A 27,049-nucleotide genomic window follows, 5' to 3' on the forward strand; every position below is an offset into this window, starting at 1 on the left:
TAAAAGCATAATTATAAGGCTACGAAAACCAAACAAATTTTATTTTATAGCGATTATACACTTATATAAACATATTAATGGGTAGAATATTCAGATTCAGATTCAGATTTGACAATAAACCATGCCAAATATTACACACTGGCCCTTTAAATACAGTAGTAAATACAAGTGCACAAGTCACTGTCAGGGATAACACAACAAAGTCCATCATTGTGGTCTCTGATGTTCAGCTGGGGACATGATGGCAAGTATAAACCTAGCTTAGTAAAGAGCACAACTGTTGATGTATTTTGGAAAGATGGCTGCAGCTGATGTGGAACTTTATATTGAAGATCTGTTTTCAAATTCTGATGGCAAAAACGTCATGACTCATTCACAGACATGTCAGTTCTTTCCTACACCATCACAGCTCATCTCGGCACGCTGAGGTCTGTTTAAACTTGTCCATCGCTTAGGGTTACGTCACATTTCATTGCTCTGATTGGTTGTAGGTCTATCATTTTGATCTACAGCTGATGATAACTTCCCTTAAATATTGACAATGAACTCAGAGGTTCAAGAACAATCTGCATAATTTGTGATTTAGTGTGGCGATAATAGGGATACCTGCTGGCTTGAGCTGCATGTAACAGAAACTTCTGCAAAGTATTTTTGTTAAAAGGGAAATTTTCAAGAAACTTTGTTGAACTTATTGACATTTCTGACCATGCTGTCATGCTTGATATAGCCTGCCTCATCAGAGTACAACAGTGACCAAAAATAAATGACATTCTAATTATTAATGACATGATGTTAGACAGAAAAGCTGTGTTATATCCAAGTTAGTGTACATGTGAAAGCATACTGTACTTCATATTTTTTAAACAAAAGTGTCTATAGCTGTCTTACTTTCTGTTATTAGAAAGTAGCAACTCTCTCCCCTTTTTAACCTTTATTTTACATAAATTTCTCTTCACTTTCAAAACATATAATTGGTGTTTTTTTTTTTTATTTCTACCTTCATAACTCTGTGTTTCTATTTTCTTTTTGACAATGCTACCTTTTTTCAATTAGATATCTGTGGAGTAAAATCAGCAACAACAAAAATCTCTGCTGAATATACTTAACAGCAACACAACTTTCTGGGGCTCAGTGTTCCCCTAAAATGTTCCAGTTTTGAATAAAATAAATAAATAAAACAAACAAACCAAGTCACCCTGTCTGTGGGTCTGTTTCAGGCCTGTATTAAAGATACATCATCATGCCTATATTGATTGAAATACAAGAAAAAAAATCATTAAGTAAATAAATTTAGCCAGATACATTCTAAAATTATTGGATTAGGGTATTAAGTTTAAAGTCAAATACTGTGGATTTGCACAGTGTTTGTCCACACAATATGATCCAGTTATGATGGTCCTGCCAAAAAAAAGATACTATTCTTGCCTGGGTTCAGACCTAAGAATCTGCCCACTCACTGATAATTCTGTCTGATACCAATACTATTCGGTATCATACTCAGAAACATTTAGTAGTGCAGATGCTGTACATTTCACCACTGTGACTCACTTGACATCCTGGATAATCTGCAGGGCGATGTCCTGCAGGCCGCCCCTCAGCTCAGCCACCTCTGAGCGCAATGATGACACGCAGTTCAGAACTTGGTCCAACTGGTTCCTGAGCTCCAGCTGCTGCTCCGGGGACAGGCCCTGCACCACGGCCTCCACCGCTGCCAGAGCCTGCTGCTGGGCCTCCACCTCTGGAAGAGGCGACCAGGACACAGAACATGTTAGATGTGAGTTTAGACTTGCAATTTAGCCATTTAGCCTGATCCCTAACCCTTCTTCATTCCAGTCAGTATGCTGGGACTACCTTTACAGGGAGGCATCCAGGACCAGGAGAAACCTTAATGATACCCCTTTTCCACCAACATAGAACTGGTTCTGTTTCAGTTCCCACACCTAACTTTGAACCATTTAGAACATTTTGACCAAAAATAAATAGGATCAGAACCCCAAAAGGTTGGTTCTCAGCTGGAACCAAAAATTAGCAGGTTTTCCTTGACCTGAAGTGCAAACCATGATGACATCAGTGGGCATGTCATATTCTAATGACTTGAAAGGCATGATTGAGAAAGCAAGCAAGAGATCGTTGGAAAACAGCTTAAGCAGTGGTTTCATTGAGAGCTGGTCCGTACTTGTTTTCTTTGGGGTAAAAACAAATATCTGTAATAACAGAACCAATGTTAGCAGGTAATCAATGTAATACATGTTTTTTCTACTGCTGTTTATTTCAGCTGTGCTTTGTGGAACGTCCTCCATTGATCACCTATCCTTAGTTACAATGGTTCCATGTGAACTAGTGGAAATGCGGACTGGTTCCTTAGACAGAACTAAGGTTCTAGTTCTGGTTCAAGAACCAAAGCTAATTTGTTGGAAATAGGGTATGAGAGGCCTCAACCGGCTCCTTTCAAAACTCCTGTCTGAGTTCCTCACCAAATCTTTCATCTCCTCATCTGTAGCCTCATAAAATTTTCACTTTAACATGGTAGTGAGGTAGGGAGTGGGGGGTGGCTGTTCTCCTGAGGCAATAGCTTTTAGAAGGGTCACCCAAGGCAAGCTAGTCCCAGGTGAGGAGTCAAAGGTGGGCAGTCAGCCCACTGATCACTGCCTGGTGGATAGGCCCAGCCTGCAGGAGTGACATGGGGCAGCAGCCTCAAAGTCTAACTACCTGCAACTTTCAAGGCTAAGAGTAAGGTCATACACATGGCAGGGAAAGGCAGGGGCAGTGGCATACTGACCTCAGGCTCATTTCTCTCATTTAATTATAGCATTTTAGGAAACTTCATCCACAAAACGACCATTTGTAATTAGTTTATCCCGCTGTACTACCTTGAATTTGTGCAGAAAACTTTGTTTTTCCTTGCACGCCTCTATAGAAAATTGAGAACATATCAATTTACAGATTAATTGGGGACCACGTTTAACAGCAAAACTTTTTCAAAACATCTGTTTACAAACTCTCACACAACTTGTGCAGTATAACTGAAGTGTCATTAATCCAGTTGTATGCTCAATAACACATGCAGTTTCACTAAAAAAAAAAAGAAAAAAGTATTGGAGTCTGGCTTGTGGGCATACATAGGTTTCACTTTCAGTTCAGTTTTAAATAAAGAGTTTATTGAAAACAAGTATTTTGGTGGTAACATGCGGTAAATTTGATTCATCATCATAATTTAACTTGATTTTTCCTACATCCCATAAAACAGTACTTATACAGCCTATTTCGCAGTTGGATCAAGCACCCGTCCCTCACCACACACAAACATGTGTTTGCCATGCTGGAGTCTGTGCCAAGTAGTCAACCCACCCTGCGCATCCAGCGGCTCCCGCAGCAGCGCTGCTTCATCCGCCTCGTCAAACAGCCGGGGAGCTGGCCGGGCCTCCTGCATCAGTCTCTGGGATCTTCTCCTACAGATCTCCTTGTAGATTATGAAGGCAATCAAGCCACAACCGGCTGTAGCTCCAATAGCAAGCCCGATTAACCCGTTCCTCCCGAGCGGCATGCTCATCTCTCCACACGTCGTTTCTAACTACGTCAGTTACTCACAAGTGCCTCTTTCACATGTCATCAACCATTACTGCCTGTAATTAATCTCAGGATAACATGACTTCCTCTTGACGCATAACGTTATTATTTTAGCTCCGAAAAAGGGTGGACGGGGACACGAGTAACAGTTACTGTTAGCACGTTAGCCGACTGTCATTAGCCGTCCACTGGCATTACAGCGTTCCACTGACTAATAAAACGCTGACGTCTTGTAATAAGCTTGACGGAAACGCTACAATTTTCCTTTGAAAACCTCCCCTGGCTTATATATTTTGACGACACGTCTTAAAGTTTAACGTTAAAAACTAAGCGGTCTGTTTGTCGTTGCATCATATCAAGGTGTGCGAATGCTGGTCAGCTAGCGGAGTGATGCTACGAAAATATATAACGTAACTACATCACATCAGCAGCACCGTAGTCAAACGTGATGTCACCGAGGCGAGCGCGTGGAAAATAACTTCCGGTTCCAACTTACAAAATAAAAGGTGTCGTTGACAAACTGCAACGTTTGGAAGCCCATTTCCGCCAGCAATGTTAAAATACATTTAAAGAAAGTTGGCATCATAGAAATAATAATACTATTGAAAGCTTAATTATGAGATACTTGTGGTTTTATTAGATAATTTGTCAAAAAGTAGCAAAGTAGCAGGGCCACTCATAAGGAGGTAAAAAGGGCAGAGCAAGCTTGGGTCAAGGAGGCCAGCAATGACCATGTTCATCTTAGATATATTTTATTTTGAGCTACAAATATTCACAATTACTTATTAATAAAAAAAAAATACCATTGTAGGGGAGACCGGGATTGGTTGGCACACAGCTATTTTCTGGTCATTTGAAGGTCACAGAAATAAAAATGTAACACCAAAATGTTTGCATGTTTTCTTCTTCCCCCACACTCTTAGATTTAATATTTAGATTTCATATTCAACATTTAGTTGTAGATTACATATTTGGATTAACATTGGCTTTATACTGTATATGTTTTTAAAGATATTTTTTGGCATTTTTAAGCCTGATAGGACAGATGAGTGTGAGGGGGGAGAGAGAGAGGGAGTGACATGCAGCAAAGAACCACAGGCTGGAGTCGAACCCAGACCGCTGCGGCAACAGCCTTGTACATGGGGTGCCTGCTCTACCACTAAGCCACCAACGCCCCCTGTATATGTTTTTAAAAGCAAAGTAAATATGACAAAGTTCACAAATATTGCTGTAAATCCGTTGAAAAAGTGACATTAAAAAATGTACATCACTATTTTAAACATTGTTTGGAGCTAAATGTGGTGAAATGTTGCTGTTAATTTCAGGGTGTCCCTTTATAATTGGCGCCCAACCACAAATCAGGCTTCAATATTGCTGCATCAGCGTCACCTTGCGAAACTTCAGCCAGCCCTGTTCGATAGCTGTGCTCGCATTCCATAGTGTTCACTCAGTTCACCTCTGTTGAGTCATTCTGTTCCAGCTCTCGACAAGAAAGGTCAGTGCTCTGTTGCCCCAAGGAGTTTTAGTCAAAATTAAGCAACGCTGCATGTTGACAGCCTACCAGTCATCTGTTAGCAAACATGAACCAGTCTGTTAGAGCAGGTGGGAGGGAACAGCTGTAGTAAATGTGCTCCCAATCAAGACATTTCCTCTGTCAGGTTTTTCAGTAAGTAATAATTTCAGTAAAGTTAAAACATCTAAAAGTGACCAACATCTTTGGTGAGGGTAACATTTCAGTTGTATAGTATTGAAAGTAAAAAAAAGTGGCATGTGTACTAAGTGTAACTGTGTTAAGAGATACATAGCCTTTGTTTGTAGTTAATTGACATATGAATCAGCTACATTTTGATGTAATATTTAAAAGTCTGTGATGAGTGATGGTAGCTGGCTAACATAATTTCATCACAAAGTTGGGTCAAATAACTATAGATGCTGGTGATGGCAAATGAAGCCTCATGAAGCATTTTCTTTATTTTCTGAGCCCACTAGATGTCGCTCTTTGTTTAAAGAGAGTGACTCAAAGAATAGCAATTCAGTGTGCTTTCAACCTTTTGTTGAACAAAAAGCGCCATCTAGTGGGCTCAGAAAATAAAGAAAATGCTTCATGAGGCTTCATGAGGCCTTCACTATTAGACACATAACTATAGCATTTTAACATTGTGCCAACCAGCCCCACACCCTGACGGGGCTGGTTGGCACAAATGCACAACGTGACTACCAAATTTAAGAAAACATTTGTATACATTAAAACATATTCATTCATAGCTGAGACCTTAACCTTTCATTTCCTGCAGTAAGTATACTCTTAACATAAATTATGCCAGCAGAGAGTGAAAAGTGTGCCAACCAACACCAGTCTCCCCTTTTTATTGTTGCCCTAGAAAAATGAAGCCTGTCTCATAATGAAAACCCCTCTCTCCTGAAAATGGTATGAGTCTCTGTTTTTTGTATGTCACAACTGCAGGGGAAAAAAGCTGGCAGCTGGTTTCTGCAGCCCTCGTCACTGAGTGAGTCCTTCTTTACACGTGTGTGTTTAGCAGGAAAGAGAGAGCATCCACATGTATTGATATGAGTAAAATTTATTTAGGGGGGCCCATTCACTGGACATTCTCAGGGGGCCAGTCATTTCTCTAGGTGGGCCTGCCATTGGACATATTTACTATGAGATATACGTTGTAGTAAAATGACTACGTCAAAATTATGACTTGAGAAAAAAAAAAACTTTTTAATTTAATATAAATTTTGACTTTCATTGGATCTGAAGAGGTAAAACTCCAGCAACACTGCACTAAACACTGCACATGCATTATGCACAACAACATTATGGCCAGACCAACAGGTTCTGGTGTGTGGCCTTCATCAGGATCATCATAAAACACATTATGAAGATTTTTAAACAGGGTAGATATGGTGCAGACACATGTTTTTGAAAACATAAAAGACACAATCTTCAAATGCTCCATGTTGTCTGTGTGGCAGTTACTTTATGGTAATTTGATGGGTTACAAATGTGCTAAAGCAAAATTAAAGACTGAAATGGTATGGGCTGCATATAAGATGGCTCCTGCATTCTTGTCCAGTCTTGAGGGGCTGTCTTATAATTCAAGTAAATGTTTTTCCTTCTTTTCCTTTGTTTAATCCTATTCCTCAGTCATGCTAAGATTTCCTGTTGTTCAGACCACTTCAATCCCTGCCCTTGTGTTTCCATGCCAGGTTTGGTCGTCTGCCCCACCCTGATTAGTTTCACCTGTCCCTCACTAGTCCTGCAGTCTACTCGCCTGTTCTCACTTCCCAAATTAGTGCCTCCCTATACCTGCCCAGTTCCTTTGTTCTTTGTTAGTTCATCTTCATTTTCTGTTGGAGCTCTGTCACCTGCTTTCCTGTGCCTACCGGCCTTCACCTGTCTTATTTTTGGACTGTAAGCTTTTTGTTTGTTTGTTTGTTTTAAATAAATATTTGAATTTGTCCAGCTGTGTTTTTTGTTGTCTGCACCTGGGCCCATAGCTAATTTGTACTCTATGGCCCCCTAGTGGTGTAATCCATTCCTGGGAGTGATTTTACCACCATTTGTCCCTGTCTATATATTTATTAGAAATCCATGTGCTAAGATTCTTTGCTTTAGATGGGCATGTAATAGGTAAAGGGATCCATGTTGTTAGCTGATTAAATTTTAAAATGATATACCTCCTGTTTGTGTCAAGCTGTGATGATCAGATAAGATGTCCTTTTTGGTTAAACTGATTATCAAGTATGTTAGCTGTTCTTTTAACTGTGTGGAACTACATGTCTGACTTTTAAAAATGTCTGCACTTCAATAAGCTTGCACATAAAAAGATAATGGTCCTTCATATTTTGAGAAGGTGAGGAAACCTGTAAAACATGCTAGGAAGACTACATCCCCCATAATGCCTGGGAGTGGCTGGGAACCTTTTTCTTCTGTAAACCTGACACAGATATGCAACATAGACAATGGATGAAACTGTTTGTTTGTCTATGCTGCAACTGAAGCGTGCCAAGAATGTGTCCAATGGAAAGAAGAATGTCATTCACGAAGAGGTGAAATGAGCATGACAGACACCTGCAGGGAAGAAAGTCAATTACGTGCAACTGGGCTGATCTGTTGGCCCCAAACACTCCAAATGAGAGGTCAGCACTTGGTCTGAATCACAGCAGCACCCTGAACCATCTCAGCAGGCCTGCGTGAATTTTCATTATCAACAAATGGGGCTTTGGAGACTTGAATCTGTGCTAAATTTATAGTCTGGTAAATGTTCCGGTCATTAAATGTTTGTTTTTTTCTGTTTTCCAAAACCCACAACAATCAAACTAGGGCAGTTTGGTAGTTTGATCATTGCATCTAATGTTAAATATGCTGAAATCATACTTAATTACAGAAGGCAGAGAGTTTTTGAAATTATGTAACCTATAAAACGAGCAACCTAAAGTGAGCTGATTTAGAAAGAAAACTGAGAATGGCAGAACTTTAAAACAAAAAAAAGGAAATCTGTGTCATCCCTCTAAGCAAGAAAAAATAAATTTTTAACAAATCTCTTTTGTCAGTAACAAACCTTTATAATTTAATTTAGTTTGGCAAATACTCACCCAAGCTATTTGACAACATATAAAGTGTAAAACATGGAGTAATGTAAACAAATGTAATGCAGGGCTGCTCCTGGTCATTATAGGTGTCCTCAGCATAATTGCTGTGTGGTTATTCTTTTGTGTGTGTGTGTGTGTGTGTGTGTGTGTGTGTGTGATGCGCATGTATGTAGCGACAGCGCAGATGTAATGCTGAAATTCAGCATGAACCTTATTTTGATACTTATTTCTATATTTTTTGAACACACATACTTGGCAATTAAAGCTAATTTTGATTCTGATTTTGATTTAAATGTGTGATTTCTACTTAAATTATGTTATGGCCGTCTCCAAAAGCACACAATCTCTATAAATCTCTCTCTCTTGGCAAATAAGATACTGACCACCAATATACAAAAATTGGGCAGATCATTATGTAAATTAAAAGCAAGAATAGCCCTGAGGCTCACCCTTTTGATCACCAGTGTGAATATCATGAAGGTTAAGGTGTTGATTAATAGACTAAAGACCAAATTATTCGCATGACGGTATGTGATGACACAAGACATGACAGTTTAGGTTAAAATAATCTGTTGTTTTTAACCCAAAGATAATCTGGTTATGTTATCAAGTTGGAGAAAATAATCAGTTGAATTAATAAGATGACATTTTGAAAGCAACTTCTTTGTTTAAAACCAGAGAAGCCAAGTGTTCATAAATGAGTCTGTTGGATGATCACTGAGAAAATGGGGAAGCTCTCTTAGTCTTCAAGGAACCAGCAGTCTCAATAACATGTCAGCTGTATGACTCATAAGATTAAAAGTCACATAAGTTCCCATGAAACTCAGACCACAGATTTTAGATTCACTGTTCATTCTCAAGAACAGCTATCTCTCCATATCAGTTGAAACAATCTATCCCATCATTTTCCTCATTCTCTTTAGATTCACAATGAATGAGCAGAAACAAATAAAGCATTGATTCTCTCTTTTACACCTGCATTTGAAGTTGTCTGTGGTCCAATAGGAGCACATTACAATTAATGCTTAGTCGAAGAACTTACATTGGGTCAAAGTTAATTAATAATGACTCAAGTTAAACAAAGGTTCTGGGTGAGAATGTTACCTATCAGGTATGCAGTCAGACCAGTTCAGTGTATTAACAGAAATGTAGGGCTTGGCTGTTCTTACACAGGAAATGCTAACAGGCACAACTGACCTGCTTAGAGCCCCGCAGCAACTATAGGTGCACTATAAGGCCCCCAGATAAGACACATGAACTATTTCTTTGTCTTTACGTTTTACAGTTTTAATACTGTTTAGTATTTGTAGCTACATGAGAATACTTACTAAATACAAAGGACTGTTTCAAGGTGTAGGTCTGCTTTAGAGATTTAGTATTGAACATGTTGGGGGACTTGTGAAAGACAGACTAAAAGATAAACCTCAAAACCGAATCAGCAAAAACTGAGATTATATCCTGACTTTGAGTCCCTAGTATGGGTGAAACTGGATCCTACACTTCCCATAATGCATCTCAAGTAGCATCTTTTATTAGACTCTCCCTGCCTCCTGAAGGGAAATGTATTTCAAACCCCACATCTACTGGTAACAAGTCATAAACTCAAGCAACATAAGACCTACAACGCAGGCTTAGGACTCTTTCTGATGAGTATACCGAACTTTGTGGACACCAGTTCATGTCTTTTAGAAAATGCACAGTCTGATGGTGGAACCACAGCCTATAGTTCATGTTGTCAACTGTAAAGTTTTTTGAAACTGAGTTTGTTCAAACTTCAACAAATGTTTGACTTTTAACAAACACAAATTCTTATTTTTATATATACTATTATATATTATATTATATTCTAATTTTTATTCCTGTGTTTACGTGGTCTTATTATGTGTGGTTGTGTATGTGTGATTTTTATTTATTTTTTAATTTTTTTTAATTTTATATACTTTATTAATCCCCGAGGGGAAATTCAATTTTTCACTCTGTTGTCAATTACACACAGGTCCGAACACACACATGCACAAACTGGACCTATACATGCACCAAGTGGAGAGATGTCAGAGTGGGCTGCCCATGACAGGCGCTCTGAGCGGTTGGGGGGTTCGGTGCCTTGCTCAGGGGCACCTCGGCAGTGCCCAGGAGGTGAACTGGCACCTCTCCAGCTACCAGTCCACGCGCCATATTTTTGGTCCGGACGGGGACTTGAACAGGCGACCCTCCAGTTCCCAACCCAAGTCCCTATGGACTGAGCTACTGTGTGTCAAGCCCTTGTTTTTTATTGCTACTGCAAAACCAATAGCCCTTGGGGACATATAAAGGTCTTGAATCTTGAATCTTTTTTCTTTCTTTCTTTCTTTCTTTCTTTCTTTTACTCACAATTTATGAATTCCCAAAGTCATGTGATTATTGGGAATTTTAGCCAGTTTATCATAAACATGAAGCCAGAATTTATTTGTAGATTATATTTTTTTACCTTATGTTCACAAGTCATGGAGGAAATATTGTTCGTACACTCTCTTGTGCACACAAGATATAATTTACTGTCTGTAAATACAGTCTACGGCTTAAAAATTAAATAGCTGCAGGGAGTTTAGGCACCTGCACAGAGCACTGGAAGCCTGAGAGATGATATATTTTTATCTATACAAGATTCTTGTGCGCACAATGGGCCTACATGAGGCTATGTATTGTTAACAAAATTCATATCTTGTGCACACAAGTTCATATCTTTTGCACACAAGATAAAAGAACATAAATCATCTGTCAGAATGTGGAGGGCTCCTTAATCCTAGTAGTGTAGCATAAACGCTTTAAGACTGTGAGATAGCAGTATACCTCCATGTGGAAGAATAAAATTTGAGGAAATACACTGGTTTAGATCCTGGGTCCTAAAATATGGGGACCTCAGAGTTACTGCCAAATCATTGTTTGGTAATTTAAGTTCCTTTTTTTTTAACATGTCTGAAAATACACATTAGCATGAATCCAACATATTATTAGCAAGACAAGTTGGCCTATTTCAAAATAGAATAAAATAAAGTTACAGTATACAACATTGATGAAAGGCTAACTGTCACCAATAAATTGTTGTGCAATCATGTTAACTACCAAACGCTAAATCACTCTACAGCAGCTGTCCATATCAGTGAGGTAATCTAGTTAGCAAACAGTTACATACTATTGAAACATATTAGCCAATCAGTTGTATTATTTTTCCATGTGTACGGACATTCTCGTTAGCCACAATGGATTGTTTTATAACTTTTTGAACAAGAGACATATGGTCCACCTCAATGTATAAATAGGCTATAAGAATCTGCCAATAGTTTTATTTTAATAGCTTAGTATTGTATGCAACACAAAGGGGTATGTTTATACATGGTATAACCCACCTTACATGTTACTGTTGGCCCAGTTATATATGCAGCTCAGTTTCATACAATATGTGGGGGGTCTTTGCTCAATCTCTTTGTTTTAGCTAAGGTCATTGGCTTGAAAAATGTTGAAGACCCCTGGTTTAGATGACTGTTTATCTAGATTAATAAAATATGAGCAATTCATATATGACCAAAAAATATGAGGCTTTATTGGGCCAATAATTTGAGGGGGGGGGCGGCTTACTTCTGGGGGACCAGGGAGCACCACAGTACCCTAAAGATCCTGGCTCCGGCCCAGCTCTGTGGTGGCGGTGGTCAACAGTTGGTGTCCGTCCTCCTCTGTGTTTTCTCCGCCCTCTGTAGTATATAATGAGCCGAGCAGCATCCAGTCTGCGGGGTTAGCTCAGCCTGGCGCTGCTCAGTACACGCAACATGGCGGAGAGAGACAGCGAGCAGCTGCGGTCCACACGGTCGCGTCCTCCGCCACCGCAGTAGAAGTGTTCGGTGTCGGGTCACGTCTCTGGACTCTCAGGTGAAACAGTGAGGAGACAAGTTTGATACTACCGGAGAAAAAAACTCGTGGAAATGAGTCGCGAGTGAGGAATTGGAGATGAACCGACACGCAACAGGTAGGAGAGACAAGTGCAAACGTGCACGCGACACCTTCTTCATCCACAGTGACTAAAGTGGAGCTGAATTGTGTATTTGACTGATAAACTTCTATTACATGAACAGTTTAGTGGCGCCGTCGTCTACATTACTTTACACTGTGCTGCCAACTTTTCTCAGAGGCGGTGAGGAATTTGCTGGACCAGTTCCCCCAGCAGCGGTCATATTGCAGACACTGTTGGAAATTCTTGTCTGGCGTGTTTTCAATAAAAATAATCATTTCCCACAAACCTTTCAGACGTCCAGGAGTTGGCGCAGGACAGCGTCCCCTCCCCACCGCTGCCTGCTGATCATGTGCTCAACTCTGCAGCCGTGTTGTTCCCTGGTAGCTATTAATCCACTCTGCTCTCACTGTTACACATGCTTTTATATGTACAGTACAGTAATGTGGCTGATGCTGCATTCAGTGGCAAAGTTGGTCCGGAATGATAAGTGCCAATCAAGACATATATTGAGTCATTGTATTGATGTGACAGATGCTGATAATGGTCCTGCATTACATGTTGAGAGAGTGACAACAATCACTTAGGGACTGTTCATTACTTGTAAGAAGGGAGGGGGTGGTGCAAAAAAGGGGAGGCATGTCAGATCATTTTTAAGCACTTGAGAGGGACTTATATTTTTTCATTTTGGCTTTACGCAGGGGCATACAACTTAAAATGTCTGTATTTTGTATTTTACTGCAGAATTTTTGCCTTAAAATCGTAAAAAAGTACACCATTTCTTATAGCCGGAAACTGTAAAAACACAAGTTATCATTGGATTATCAAAATTGCAATAGACCTTGGACACATCATGTACCAAAAAGCTTCCTTCAGAAAAAAACCCCCCAAACAAATCTAAGCTTAAAGTAGTGATATTTCATCAAATCACTCTTGTCTTCAAGTCTTACCGTAAAACTTTAATTAGTAACACAGGCTATTATTTGCTTAAATCACTGAACTCAACTGGCTTATATTTGGGACAGGCGTCTATATGGGACAGGCCCTTAATTCCTTTCACACAATACTGTTGCTCAGCAAAGATGGGAAATATGATCAAATTGTTTATTCAAACCAGTGGGAATATTACTTATATAAAACGTAAGCTTGACTGACTTAGGGTCTTCTCTGATGCTCCATGGTTTCAGTGGAATGAAATCAAGCTAACATGTGTAGCATCTCCATATTGATAAATGTTAAACATTTATATTTGTATGTGCGATCTAAACAGGTAACTAATGTTAGCTTAGGTGGGTAGTCAACAATCTGGTCCTCTACATCCAAACTAATATAAAAATGAACTGCTTGGCAGCCAGACCAGGCTTCTAATTTAGACAGGCCTTTATTTGTCAAAATGTGCCACATCGGGCTAGTAAAAGGGACTTTGCATTTAATTGGAACTAGGCTTTTAATGGAAGTTCTACGGTATTTAAAAATTTGCCAGAAGTAAACCATTTGCACTGACTAACCAGCATGTACGACAAGAGTGAAAAAACAAGGCTTTTTTTCAATTCCAGGATTTCGTCTTCAACTTTTTACTACAATCTGACGACAAATTTATGGTGGAGGGAGGGTCCTGCATTTTCCCCCAGGCACTCAGGGAAGCTCAGGGAAAAATATCTGTAGCTTCAAGGAGGGTCAAAAACAAAACAAAATAAACAAACAAACAAAAAAAGTCACATGCCAGCCACCCCCCCTCCTCTGTTAAATAAAGAACAGCCCCACCTTAGTAGCACTTGCACAAACCAAACTTTCCAGCTTTATTCCTAACTGTATTCTGAGGGTTTTTACAAAATGGTTTACTCATGTCATTCAAAGCCTAATTTATAAAACATTTTATTCCTTAAAAACATGGCAAAAATATAGCTTTTTGACTGTTAACGGTGTTTTCAGATTTAGAGAGATCCAAAACTTTGATCCTAAGATGCCAACAAAGTTCAACAAGAATACTTAACCCTGGCTTTAGCCAATGTTCAGACTTTAACAATTTTCAGTCATATAGGCATGATTGACATTATGTACTCAAGTAAATGCCAGTGCACATGCGAGACTAAAATGTCCCTAACTTGGTATGAACGCCAGATAGAATAGTTTGGCTGCCTTTTCTTTTCTTCCTACAAATTTGAGATAATTTATGTTATCTCTCTGTACAGGTGCTTTTGATCAACAAGGCTGCCCTCTGATCGTGTTCCCAGCAGATGAACAAGCCAAACTCTCCTCAGAACTCAGCAAAGCAGAAGTGGTGGACTTCATAAAGTACTTTCTGTGTCTGCACAAGTACGTCGAGTCAGATAGGCTGATTGTGTGTGAAAGGGGGTGTACAAGGTGTGGCTACTGATGGTTGCGGTGTTCTCTCTCAACAGTAAGAAGCAGGAGAAGGAGAGTTTGGTGTCAGTGGTGGCTGATCTGAGACATGCCTCGCTCCCTACGACCAGGTTTATCGCTGAGACTCTGCTCCTGCTTGAGGTATAGTGATGGCAGAGTGCTCTGTGTGATGCTGCTGCTGATGATGCTGGCCTGCAGCATGTTTCCAGTGATTGATCTGATACTAGATATCCACTACATTAATAGCATGACCTCTAGATCTCCATGGTTATCGCTCAAAAAATGGATGGTACTTCTATGAAGGATTGTAGTCTGACCATAGATGTATTTGGACAACTTGATACTGAAGTCAAAGATGGAGCCTGTTCAGTCTGATCAAAGTTGCTCATACGTGTAAGCCAAAAATGTCCTCTCCATGTTGTGCAGCTCACTGCACTGCCACACAAATGACAATAATTGACCTTGTTTGCAGTTGTAGGCGTCTAGTCCACAGTTTTACAGACGTCTCTTGTATAGTGGAGGCCTACGAGAAAAAATGCTTTTCATGGTTTGCAGCAAGGCTGACTATCTGCATTGTATCCAGCTGTCTTAATACATATACATCCAACTGCCTCTTGATCATCTATGCACCAATCACAGCATAGCACGAACTAAGACACCTGTCATCTTTCAGCTTTATTGTCTGCGCTGCTGTTAAAAACTATAGGTGAACTTTAAAGATGGTTAAAATATGTGCTTAGTGGATATACCGGAGCCACAGTCTGTAAAAACCCTAAGGCAGCAGTAAAACCTGTGTGCCTCACAATGCTGTAAACAAAGCAGAGAGCTTTTAAAAAATGAACTGACAGTTGCAGCATTAAAGAACATACAGCAACATCATATCAATTATAATAAGCCACTATTGGTCAATATCAGAGCACCTCTGTTAGTAACACTGTGTTCACACTATGAGCGACGCAGCAACAGGCTTTTCAAATGGAAGCCAGTGGCATAAAGCTACAAACTGATTTGGAACATGTCATGCCTGGCAGCGTTGGACGTCAAAGTTGACCAAGCTTCAACATTTTTTCAGCTCTCCCGTGACGCAGTGAAGTGTCAATCATATGTTTTGAGAGGATAGTCATGGGCCCAACTAAAACATCAAAGTACACGTCAAATAAATTTTTCTAAAAGATGGTTTCTGTAATTTTGGGTAGTTCTTATCATGCTGATGTTTGTTCAAGTCTTAATTTATCTGGTAACTTTGGTTTTATTTAGTTATTTGACGCTGTAAAAAGCTGTGTTGTACTCAGGATTGATGGAGCTGCTTGCACTTGGGTTGGGCAGGTATATGGGCAGAAACATGATACCACAGCTCATCCCAATCACTACTGCGCAGAGTCTGGCTTCATATGATGTCAAATGCGCAAGATGGCAGCGGCCATATCCAGGATATTTTGGCTTCATTTTTGTGCAGCGGGAGGAAGTGAAGACATGTTGTCCATCTTTACATACAGTCTATGGTGCACACACGAGGAAGCATGTGCATGTATACTCGGGTGATTCCAATGGTTGCGCACTATTTCACTAATTTGCAGGTGGTGGTAACATGAGGCAATTTGTTGTTGAGGTAGAGTACAGTAGAGAACTGACCGGAGGGTAGAGGGCAGAGAGATGGGTAGGCCATGGTCAGCAGGACGTCCCATTACAGTCTAAATTCTGATCATGAAAAATAATTGTTAGTTTTGTCACCCATCAGAACTGCACATCACTGCTTTTGAAATATCTCTCCTTGAATCTGCATTGGGCACTGTAACCTTACATACTGACAGGTATGGCTCACTCACCGCTGGATTTAGCTCATTTTTTGAATTTGTCATTTACTGTGGGCAGAGAAAAGTCCAACTCCAACGGCAGGACTGAGAAGAATGTCCCATCCTGAAGAGGGCATTCCTCTCTGCTGCCTGTACTAATATTTTTATATAGTCTTTCATTTTGCAAGTGAAAGTCTTTGTACATGTTCAGTCCAGAAACATGTACACACACAGCTTTTGTGAAACAGCGGCTTGGTGTTTCTCCTGTTGGTTCTATCTGAATTATGCATGAGCAGGACTTGGAGTGGGTCCTCTGCACACAGTACAGTGACGTGCTCAACTTGTGATTGCCCTCTTGACTAGCAGAGCTCTTTCTTGCAGCATAATGTTATGCAACGTTTGTTTTATTGACTCAAAGAAGTGTAGCCTGAGCTGATCTTCAAAGTACAATACCAAGTGTGTCATGTCTGTGGCGGTCAGAGTGGAAATCGTGTGTGTGTGTGTCTGTGTGTGTCTGTGTGTGTGTGGAGAAGGGGGCCAGGGTCACATGCATAGCTGGTCACATGCTTGGTTATTTAATAGGAAAGCCTCAGTGAAATTACATTAAATGAGCACAATTATGTGGGGGATGCTGCATTTCTGCACCCAGAGCAGACATTTTTTTTATCGTTTCTGTGGTCTGAGTTGCTGGCCTGATGTCAACATGCATACTGACATGTTTGGAACATCTTATTTTGTAATTACAAACTGCTGGGATAGGGAAAGAAACTGACTTTTTCTTTTTTCTCGCTTTCCAAGACTGATTTATTTTAAAGATGCATCAACTGATAAACAAAGACTGACAGCAAGCGAACAGATACGCATCCATTATCATATCACTGGTCATTTAATGTACTGTAAATTTGTACATACCACTATTGTCAACAAATGCAGGTCCTGTATTATTAGCTAGTCATGGGTGATGTCTTGTAGAGGGGCCCTGTGTCAAAATGTACTTGCAACCTTTTAATGTTTCCCACAAGTACATAAAATGTCCACAAGTGCATACAGGCTGTTGAAACTGCAGATCCCATCACATCACATCTACATACTGTAATTGGCAATACAGCAAGAGGTGCTTTCTTTCCTTGAAAATGTTAGAACAGGCTGAATTTAAGACTACATAGTGCATGGATAATTCTGAGTGCATCTTTAAATGGTTCAAGGCGATATTTCCTGTGTACTTTGTGCTAATGAATCACAAGCATTCATAGTTAGAACACCTGTTTTGGCAATCAAATGTATATCAAACTCTGGAGTGCTATACTTCGTTCAGAAAAAGGAGGACCTTCCTGTTAATATAATCTCACAAGCAAAAAGACTTATCTGAGCGCATGACAGGTGAGAGAAAAATACATGGGCTTTACCGGTTTACGAGGCTTCAATACACAATGAATTTTTATGCTGCTAGGGCTCTCTTAGTCAACAATAACCAAAGATGGAGTTTAATGACGTGGTGAAGTAGCGTGGGATCATGGTAGCTACGTTGTTGTCTTTATTGTACAACAGCCACCACTGCCATTTTATTTTAAGTTAGGATTCTCTCAGTATTTATTGTTCAGGAAATTTTTACCAGGAACAAACTTCCACAGAAGCCTCTTCCTCCAAACAGATCTGATAATTTAAACTGGTAAAAACACTGAATAGAGCCTTTTCACGTTGAAGGTCAGTGTTTCTCTGATGCTGTTCGGTGGCCAGGTGTCTGCACAAAACGAGGCCTGAAAGAGGTGAATGCCACTTCCCACGCAAAAGTTGTGATCTATAAAAACAGACTCAATGGGAGAAACTTTGGCCCATGCTTAAGAACATTTTGGAGAGGGGAAATTGGAGACGCAGATGGTGAGGTGGAATCCCAATTATAGAAATTGTCATGTATTTTTTGGCGCACGCCATTTTTGGCTTTTCTCCGTACGTACATTATGTATTAGCCATTATGTAGTATGGATCCTATACACTGTTTTATAAGTGAGACCCCCGATGTCCAGGGGGCTGCTTGCTGAGGTACCACAAATGTTAGCTCAGTTTGTTTCTAGATTGGGATTGGGACTTCAATGTTCATCAGTGACAAGGTTTTTATCTGCAGAGGTCTCCTTCTCTCCAAGAACAAACGCACACAGCTATTTAAAGCAGTAAAACTCTAAATAAAGCAGTGTCACATGAAACATCTGTCTCTCCAAAACTCGTCGGCTAGCACGGGATGTCCTTAAGTGTCAGGGGGACCAGTGACTGCAAGCCAAGCTGCTGCTAACATATGCTCATCTTGTTTCTGTGTTAACATAAAATCCAGATGTCTGAAGACTAAAATCCTTCATCCGGCTAAAAGACATAGTTAAAATGACCAAGATCTTAAAAGTGAAAGTTTTGTGACTTAAAACAATGAGATAGTAGTTGACTGGAAATATTTTAATGTCTGCTTTCAATTTTGCTTATGGCCTTTTTATTATTACTGTAGTTTACATTGTGCACATTAGTGAGTAAAAACACCACAAACTGACATACACAAAGCTTAGGAGTATTGATGGGTTACATATAATGTACACAGGGCAGTAGATGTGGGCTCAGTAGGGATCCAAAAGCACATTTTTGCAGGTGTATTTGGTCGTGTGTAGTGGCCATATTTGAAATTGCAGGTCACATGGTGCCCACGGGCCAACAATCATCTCTTTCTCAAATAAATCATCACAGAAGAAATGGTTAATACATTTTTTTTTTCAAGCTTGACAAACTGTGCTATTTTTGTTTCTTTTCCAGCTGCACAAGCGAACAGTCCACAGTGTGTACATAATTCAGCCCAAAAAGAAGGAAAATATCAAGCTGTTGCTGAAACTCCTGGCTCCGTCAAAGTCTTACACTGTCTCTTTCAAGGTGAATGAAATGACACATACTTTATTCCTGGGTTTGTTTTAGATTTGACTTCAGTAGGTAACCCTGATCCCATCACTTTTGCAGAAAGTCCTGTTGAAAGAAATCTCTGAGCTCTCCAACTACATTGATCGGAGCCAGCTAACGGCATCACTGGGCGGCTACTTTATTTACTGTCACCAGAGTTGGGTTGCCTTCGTCAAGGTAATGTCTCTTGGAAAATATCAAACTTTATGTCAATACCTTTTACCTTTGACTGCCTCCAAGAAAACAATATGCACTGGGAAAATTGTCTAGCACCTAAGGCTAGTTTTAGCCTGAAAGTCTGAGCTGGCCGAACATTAATAAGTACATTTATGACAACTATTAGATGGTTTATCTCATAAATATTGTTGTGCTAGTGAAAATGGTTCATCAACATAAAAAAACATTATCTGTCTACAAATGTGAGCTGTTGTAAAACCGTACTGCACATTATCCCAGTTTACATGAATAGGCATTTTTAGCTAGCTAGCTTAGGTAGCTAGTAGCTGATGTAAAAAGGCAGCAGGTGAAGGGGGTGTCTGCATGGGTGTAAATAAAATAATTACAATTACTATATTTTTGTTATTAATTTTTGGGCTATCAATTAATTTAAAAGATACATTTTTAATGAGTTACCTACTTACCTTTTTAACTTTAATGTATAACTTTAAACTAGCTACTGTTTTGGGAAGGGTTAGCTGACCAGATGCTATGGTTGGTTAACAAAGAGGAAGATATTAACCTTTCTACCCATTAAACACTGGTAAAGTTATCAGGCCCAGCACAAAATTGACCTTTATTGTATTGTGCACAAATTCCAAACAGCATACTACTACTATAACGTATACATGTTGACTGTGCAATGTGTTCTAAGTATGAAATGGTAAAGTAGTAAGTATCACTTTTGTGTAGAAACTGGAAATGATGCAAGGTATTGGCCATATTGAACACTCTACAATCATCCTCCAAGAAACCTGTATGAACAGATTTGTTCCGAATTGGCAGGTACATGCCTCTGAACTTAGATTCACCAATTTCTCTTGGAACAAATCAAATTCAGGAATGATCCAGACCTCTTGTACAAAATCACCCTTAATTTGATTTAAGAGCTTTGGAGTTTAAAGAAGCTGTATGCAAAATTCAGAGCATATCTATGATTTAGAATCTGGGGCAGGGTTGTCTGCACATGGTCTGCACAGCAGCTAATGGTGCTAACTCAATAAACAGCGCTAACAATGGCAACAGTGCTAACAGAGCTAACAGTGTTAACTTGGGGGCAAGTGGTGGGTGGATGCTACGCTTCCACAGTGACGATGTCCGGATATCAGTAACTGCTGTATGAACACAGTGCGCAGTGGCGTTGATTGGCTAGCCAATGGGACACACTCACAGGGACTCGCATGCACGCACGGTCAGACCATTTTCAATACGTCTATCAGAGAAGCTCGTATTACAACACACACACGGAGGGAGCATGATTTCATTCTCTGCCCAGGAAGTCATTACTCTGCTGTATCTTTACATAGCAAAGAGTTGTTTGCAGTAATATTAATGTTCTTAATATTGCACACAGCTCCTTTTTTAAATATGTTACAGTTATCAACTAAAATAAAACAATCTTCTGAAGTTCCTTTTACTCTTGGGTGACAATTTTGTGAATTTAACTTGGCTGCAAAGAAAGCCGAACAAGTCGTCTCATACACTGTAGCAATTTGTGGGCGTCACATCTCATGACCACACACAGCCTCAAACAGGAGTTCATCATGGTGAAACATGCCATTCAAGATAAGCTTTTGCACTCAAGGTTTGCTGAATCTGACTTGGAACACTTGTATGAGTTAACCTGAAAATTGAAAAGTGTAGAATAAAAATAGAAAAATGTTCCTGCTTGTGTAGATCAAATCAGTAAAGATCAAATCAGTGGCATCTGCATCAGCAGCCTCTATTCACCAGGCAAAACACCCTGTAATTATTTGAAAAATATACTACTGTGAGCGCACATATAATACAAATGTTCAGTAATAGTATGCAAAAAGTGAGCATCAGTCCACAAGTTAACCATTCTGCACAGTTGTGTTTGTAAAACACATGGGCATCTGAGTGATTCAAAGGAAATCTTATGAATCTGTCTTATGATCAGTCAGAGGGCTAAACACAAAGTATCATTGTCCTGCTGTCCTCAGCAGCAGTTAGTGTGTACACACACAAATACACGCTCAGTTCTTCTGCTTACGTCTAAACTAACACACAAATACACTCTGTTTATCTGACATACAATACTACAGCCAAAATATTTATTCCAACTAAATATTGCTTCTTTGTAACAGACAGTGCGCTCAGCTCACTAAGTCAGGAGATTTTTCCATGTGTGGATCCATTCATGAGATGCGTCCAAGCGGCCTGCGTCTATTGTTTGTTACCTTGGTGAAGCTTGTGCAAATGCCTCGCGTAATCAGCTGACCCTATTAGCAAGTGAAAGGAGCCCCTCTTCTCATTACATTATACATTCAGTCATGTTCATCTGGGGCATTTGGCCACGATCACACTATTCATTAACCACAGCAGTTCTCTGCCTATAGGAGACCTATTTAGGATGAAACCACATAAGCTCCACTAGACATAAATTCAAGTTGTTGGTGTTGAGCAAAAATCAGAGCAGCCTTACTACTGGTCCATCAGCAGCTTGATGTATTGTAAAAACTAGACTCTGAAAGTGATTGTAAATCAGAATACTAGGGCTGTGTATTGGCACAAATCTGGCGATACAATATATACCACGATATAGAGGTTCCCATTGAATGTATTATGATACTGTAAGCAAGGCGGCATATTGTGTTCTTTTTTTAAAAATATATAATTATAGGAGCTAGCAGTGTGCCCTTTATCACTGTCATGGCTGAATGTTCTTTGTGTTTTGGCTAGCGATATGTTGTTAGTGGTGTTCTGGTATCGGACTTCTGTGCCAGTCATGGATTGACCATAACAAACACCATGTTTGAGCACAGGGAGGTTCATAAGTGTACCTGGTACCAGAACACCCAAAGGCAAAAACAGATGATCGACTTTGTGGTCGTATCATCGATCTGCGGCCATGTGTCTTGGATACCCAGGTGAAGAGAGGAGCGGGGGGGGGGGGGGGGGGACTCTTGCCCATATCCCCAGCAGAGATTGCTGAGGTAGTCAAAAAGTTCCCCAATGGCAAGGCGCCGGGTGTGGATGGGATTCGCCCTGACCACCATATTCAGCTCTTAAAGACAGACTGAAATAAACAATGCAATCTCATTCCATTTGGCCGAAGATGTGTGTCCAAAAAACATGTTCGTTTATATTTTGCTTTTGGGAGATGCACTGATTTCAGGGAAAGAAGAACCTTATTTTATGATTTAATTTTGATAGTTCTATTTATGTTTTAATAAGGACCAGTCTTATTTTAATGCAAAGATTTGTACATTAGCAGGAATGTAGTACAACATGGAAGTGAAGTAATGCTATGTTTATGTAAGTGTTAAAGTGCAATATATTATTTAGTCCCTAAAATCAATGAATCATCATAACAAACAGGGTTTCCTCAATCATAGAAAACTTGAAAAATTTTGTCCATGAAAATGTGTGGGAACCCTGGATAAAATGATAGTGATCTTAATATTAATTGAAATAATCATGATCATCATTTTGGCCATAATTGTACAGCCCTAAATCAACCATTAAAAACTTCATACATTTAAAAAAAAGGTTATCAGTGAAATGTGACTTGTTTACAACCCAACAGCATCTTGGTATTTTAAACTGACTCTGGTTCTGTGCTGCTTTTTGCAGGAGATTGATGAGTTTGTTAAGGAGTTCCTGTGTGTGGTCCAGCGGCTGCCCTCCTGTATCTCCACCCTGCAGGCTCTGTCCAGGCTGCCGCTGCCCTCCACCTTTGCCGAGCTCCAGCACTTCTGCTCCACCAATGAAGCAAAGTTTCAGCAGCTCAGGAGGTCAGGCTCAAACCTACTCCCAGCCCTGCAGCAGATAGTCTGACTTATTGATTTGTAATGCTTTGAGAATTGAACAATCAAGTGAAATTAGGCTTATGCTATTTTTATCCTCTAGAACATTGTCATTACTTCCACGATGTCCTTGTAAAGATGAAAACTGTAAAATACAAATATTTTTCAGTGACTAGCAACAATAAAGAGTTGTTTTATTTTGTAGCAACAGTGTTCTTAGTGTAGCCAGTTTTCCACACTGGTAACAAGTACACCAGTAGTGCAGCTTACACAACCAAGAAACAAAACACCGAATTGTGTCAGATAATATTTTCCTTGACCCGCTACACCATCTTCAAACTGCCCTGTATCAATATGTATATGTATGAATATGTATTTGGTATGTAGGGAGCTGGGGCTGGATGAACTGCAGAGGCATTGTGAGAGTGTGATGCAGAAGCTGCGTTACCCCGAGCAGGAGCCGTGCTACCAGGCGATGGCTGGTACTGCTCTCTTCACCCACACTGCCTTCGACATGCTGCAGAACCACAGCAGGTACTGCAGGCAGCTCCCAGTGCTCAGTCACAGGAGAGAGTGCTGCTCTCAAATGCCTTTATCATAATCCTCTGTAAGAACACTTCCCACGCATACCATACAGTGTTGCAATGGTCCTGTGTTTCACAACAGCTAAAGCACAATACCAACAGGAGTTTGACTAGTAAGGTGTTTGTACTCTGTAAAATGTTTTGTTAATCTAAGCACCTATAGCTTTGATTTTATTACACATTAAATTTGACCTTTTTTATGGCCCAAGATCACAATGGTTTGCTCTGGAATTGTGTGCATGTACAGCTTGAAAAGCATGAAAGAGCATTTATAAAAGTGGACAGTTGCATATCTTATTTATTTAAATAAGACTCTCTAATGCATCTTTGAGCTTAATAACTGCTTTTCAGGGTCCATTCCTTCTGGTATTTTAAGGTGTTTTAGCAGCCACTATCTGGTAATAAATACGTATTTATGATTACATCTGTTAGTTAAAGGTCTTTTCTTTATTTTACAGGATCACTGCAGCTGTGGAAAAAGTGGAGCTGCTGTGGCAGCAGGCCTTTTCTAAGGCCCGTCTCCAGCTGCGGATGTTCCAGCTGCGAGAGGATGCTCTGCAGGTGAGTCTGTGAACAGTTGTTTGCGTCTGACGGTGCTTTCACACCTTACCTGTTTTTGGTTCACTGTATAAACAAACTGTGGTGGTTTGGGTTCATGTGGACTGGTGTGAAAGCTATCAGTCAAACTCTACTCGGGATTTAAACAAGACCAAGAGCACCTGAAAAGCAGGATCAAGGTCTGCTCTCAGGTGGACTCTAGCGTGGTTTGTTTGTGGTTTAAAAGCAAAATGGACCAACCATAGTGGATATTTGATTTAAGCATGACTTAATGAGCCCAACTTTCAATTTGCTGTCTGTGAATTGTCCAGAATGTGATTTTAGAAGAGAATTGTATAAGCAACTTATGTATTTATGCAAATTATTTAGTAACTATGGTAACATGAAATGGCGTCAGCACGAGTGTGGGCATTTTTCCAACCCAATTGCCAGAATATAATGTTGGCATTGTACGTTTCTGCAAACCACGGTTATGTTACATTTGTACGTATCATATAAGCGTTTTTAGTGATGCAACTGAATGTGTTTACCTCTGCTTACAGATCACAGAGCAGATCAAAACTCTTCTTCAGGAGAAACTCCAGCCTTACAAAATAGAGATCGCCAAGGATGCTGACAAGGCAGTGAAGCTGGTGTCTGAATTTGAGACATCCATTTACACTCCTGCTATGGTACTGGTTTAGTTGATGCGTTGTTTCATTACCAACATGTGGCCTCTTTCAGTGTTTTTGAGATATACACTGAATGTAATCCCAGTTGTGTTGTAGTGCAATTCAGTCAGACTGTGCTGTGGTTCAGATTTTTGCAGGTTAGATTCTTAAAAGTCCTGGAATTGTCTTTTTCTTGATCAGATATCTAATCAATCACACATCTACGGTCATTCATTCTGTCTTCCTTTCAGGAGTAGGAATCTTAAGAGTGATTTCACATCACACTGACATATTTCCTATTATTTAATGTTATGCTAATTATTTTTGTTAACTAATCGTCCCCTCCTCTTACCCACCAGGCACTGGTTCACTGTGCTGAGGATGTGATCCACACAGTAGCAGAGATCCTACTGTTTGATGGTCAGACCAGGGAGCGCTGGGTTCTGGATGTGGAGAGGCTCAAGGAGAAACTCAGCTCTGCTGTGCACTTCATTCTCCAAACCCTCAGAGCAGTTTCCAACTTCCATCATTACTACAACAAGGCAAGTCGTTAGTATTTGAGGACATGTATTATTGCTCATTGCTGTGGTACTTTGCTATGGTCTAGAGATCCCCCATCAACTGTGGTGTGTAGTACTGTAACACAGCTTGGTTTATTAGTTAGTTGTCAGAAAATGAATCGACCATTTAAGTAATTTCTCAAATAGAAATGATATTTGTTACAGTCTTCTTTAACATGAAGATTTTCAACTTTTCTCTACCTCATAAACTGAACGCCTTCGGAGAACCATACATGTCTGTCAGCTCATGTTTTATTTGCTATGGCAGATGTGTCTGGTCCCTCTCCCGCTCAGACAGATTTACAGCCAACCAAGTCAGGCCAGTCACAACCGTTATCTATTATGGGGCGGGTTTCAAATGAGGACTGACAATGGAAGAGATCATGCTTTACACAAAACATGTGATGACATCATGTTTGGCTCACACCAGCATAAAGCTAGCTTAATAAAGACGAGTGCTGAAGAATTTTACAAAGTATCTGCGATGGTTGCCGCTGATGGGGAAACTCTGTGAAATTACTATTTTCAAATTCTGATAGCAAAAATGGCAACACTCACACAGATATATTAATGCTACACCATCACAGTTCATTTCTCACTCAGCGCTTCATCCATGTTTCATCAGTGATTGGTTGCAATTGCGTTCAGAGGCATTTTTTGGTCTGCGTTTCATCGAAAATGAACTAAGAGGTTGCAGACTAATTTGCATTTGCGAATTGATCTGGTGATGCAAGGCTAAGAGTTTTTAGCAGTCTCTTTTTAGCAGTCTCTAGTTGGTATGTTAGCAGTGACAGCAGGCTCAAACTTCCCAAAATACAAAAGCTGAACCTATTTCCTGTTCCCTGTGCAGGCCAGCAGCTGGTACAGTCTGGTCCTCTGTGAGAACATCCTCCAGGTGCTGCTGTCAGGGGTTAATGGAGACAGTGGTTCCACACAGAGGCAGAGGAGGCACTGGGGGTCGATCCCTGCATGGAGGTACAAAATGTCCACTTTCCTAAAGAAGAATCCCCCTCCAGATATGGAGGAGCTGGTTTATCTGGCTCATCTGTCTAATGCCATCCCAGATGATGACATCAAGAAGGCCGGCAAGCAGATGTCTCAGCGGTGAGTGAGCTCTGAGTTTCATTTCACAAAGAGGTTATAAAGGGAAGGGATTTTTTTTTAACATTTGACATTGGTCACATCATTTACAACAGTTCTCACTTTGTTTAGCGGTGTGGTAAACCTACAAACTTCTCTTTATGAAATAAGAACACTGGTCTAGTTGTACTGTTTACCATGTTATTGGAATTGTAAACAGAGAAGTGCTGCATTCAAATTTATAAATATTCATTTTCTTCATGCAAGGTTTGAGGATCAGTTTTGCATCGAAAATTCTGTCTCAACAGAAAATGTCAGGATTTGTTCAAGTACAGTGTGAGCAGTGTGAATGTCTTGTATCCAAAGAAATCTCAGTATCTGCAGAGTAAGTTTGAAGT

At 40.0% G+C, this 27,049-nt stretch overlaps 2 protein-coding genes across 2 annotated transcripts in view; one reads left to right on the top strand and one right to left on the bottom strand.

Moving 5' to 3' along the window:
• Window positions 1–4,007, bottom strand: part of rmdn3 (regulator of microtubule dynamics 3) — a 16,914-nt gene extending 12,907 nt beyond the window's left edge. Inside the window, exons 1-2 of the mRNA XM_050058496.1 lie at window positions 3,349–4,007; window positions 1,549–1,738 (exon numbers count right to left, since the gene is read on the bottom strand). Coding sequence (XP_049914453.1) covers window positions 1,549–1,738; window positions 3,349–3,550 — 392 coding nt within the window. The 5' untranslated portion in view covers window positions 3,551–4,007. The remainder of the gene's footprint in view (window positions 1–1,548; window positions 1,739–3,348) is intronic.
• A 7,930-nt stretch (window positions 4,008–11,937) lies between these two features.
• The window catches only part of LOC126398837 (uncharacterized), a 36,505-nt gene continuing 21,393 nt past the window's right edge, over window positions 11,938–27,049 (top strand). Inside the window, exons 1-12 of the mRNA XM_050058462.1 lie at window positions 11,938–12,166; window positions 12,445–12,531; window positions 14,341–14,464; window positions 14,551–14,653; window positions 19,096–19,209; window positions 19,294–19,410; window positions 23,047–23,207; window positions 23,607–23,753; window positions 24,262–24,364; window positions 24,904–25,032; window positions 25,371–25,553; window positions 26,422–26,675. Of these exons, the coding sequence (XP_049914419.1) occupies window positions 12,148–12,166; window positions 12,445–12,531; window positions 14,341–14,464; window positions 14,551–14,653; window positions 19,096–19,209; window positions 19,294–19,410; window positions 23,047–23,207; window positions 23,607–23,753; window positions 24,262–24,364; window positions 24,904–25,032; window positions 25,371–25,553; window positions 26,422–26,675 (1,541 nt within the window). The 5' untranslated portion in view covers window positions 11,938–12,147. The remainder of the gene's footprint in view (window positions 12,167–12,444; window positions 12,532–14,340; window positions 14,465–14,550; window positions 14,654–19,095; window positions 19,210–19,293; window positions 19,411–23,046; window positions 23,208–23,606; window positions 23,754–24,261; window positions 24,365–24,903; window positions 25,033–25,370; window positions 25,554–26,421; window positions 26,676–27,049) is intronic.

This window comes from Epinephelus moara, chromosome 12 (assembly GCF_006386435.1).
Source record: "Epinephelus moara isolate mb chromosome 12, YSFRI_EMoa_1.0, whole genome shotgun sequence".
Classification (NCBI taxonomy): Eukaryota; Metazoa; Chordata; class Actinopteri; order Perciformes; family Serranidae; genus Epinephelus; species Epinephelus moara.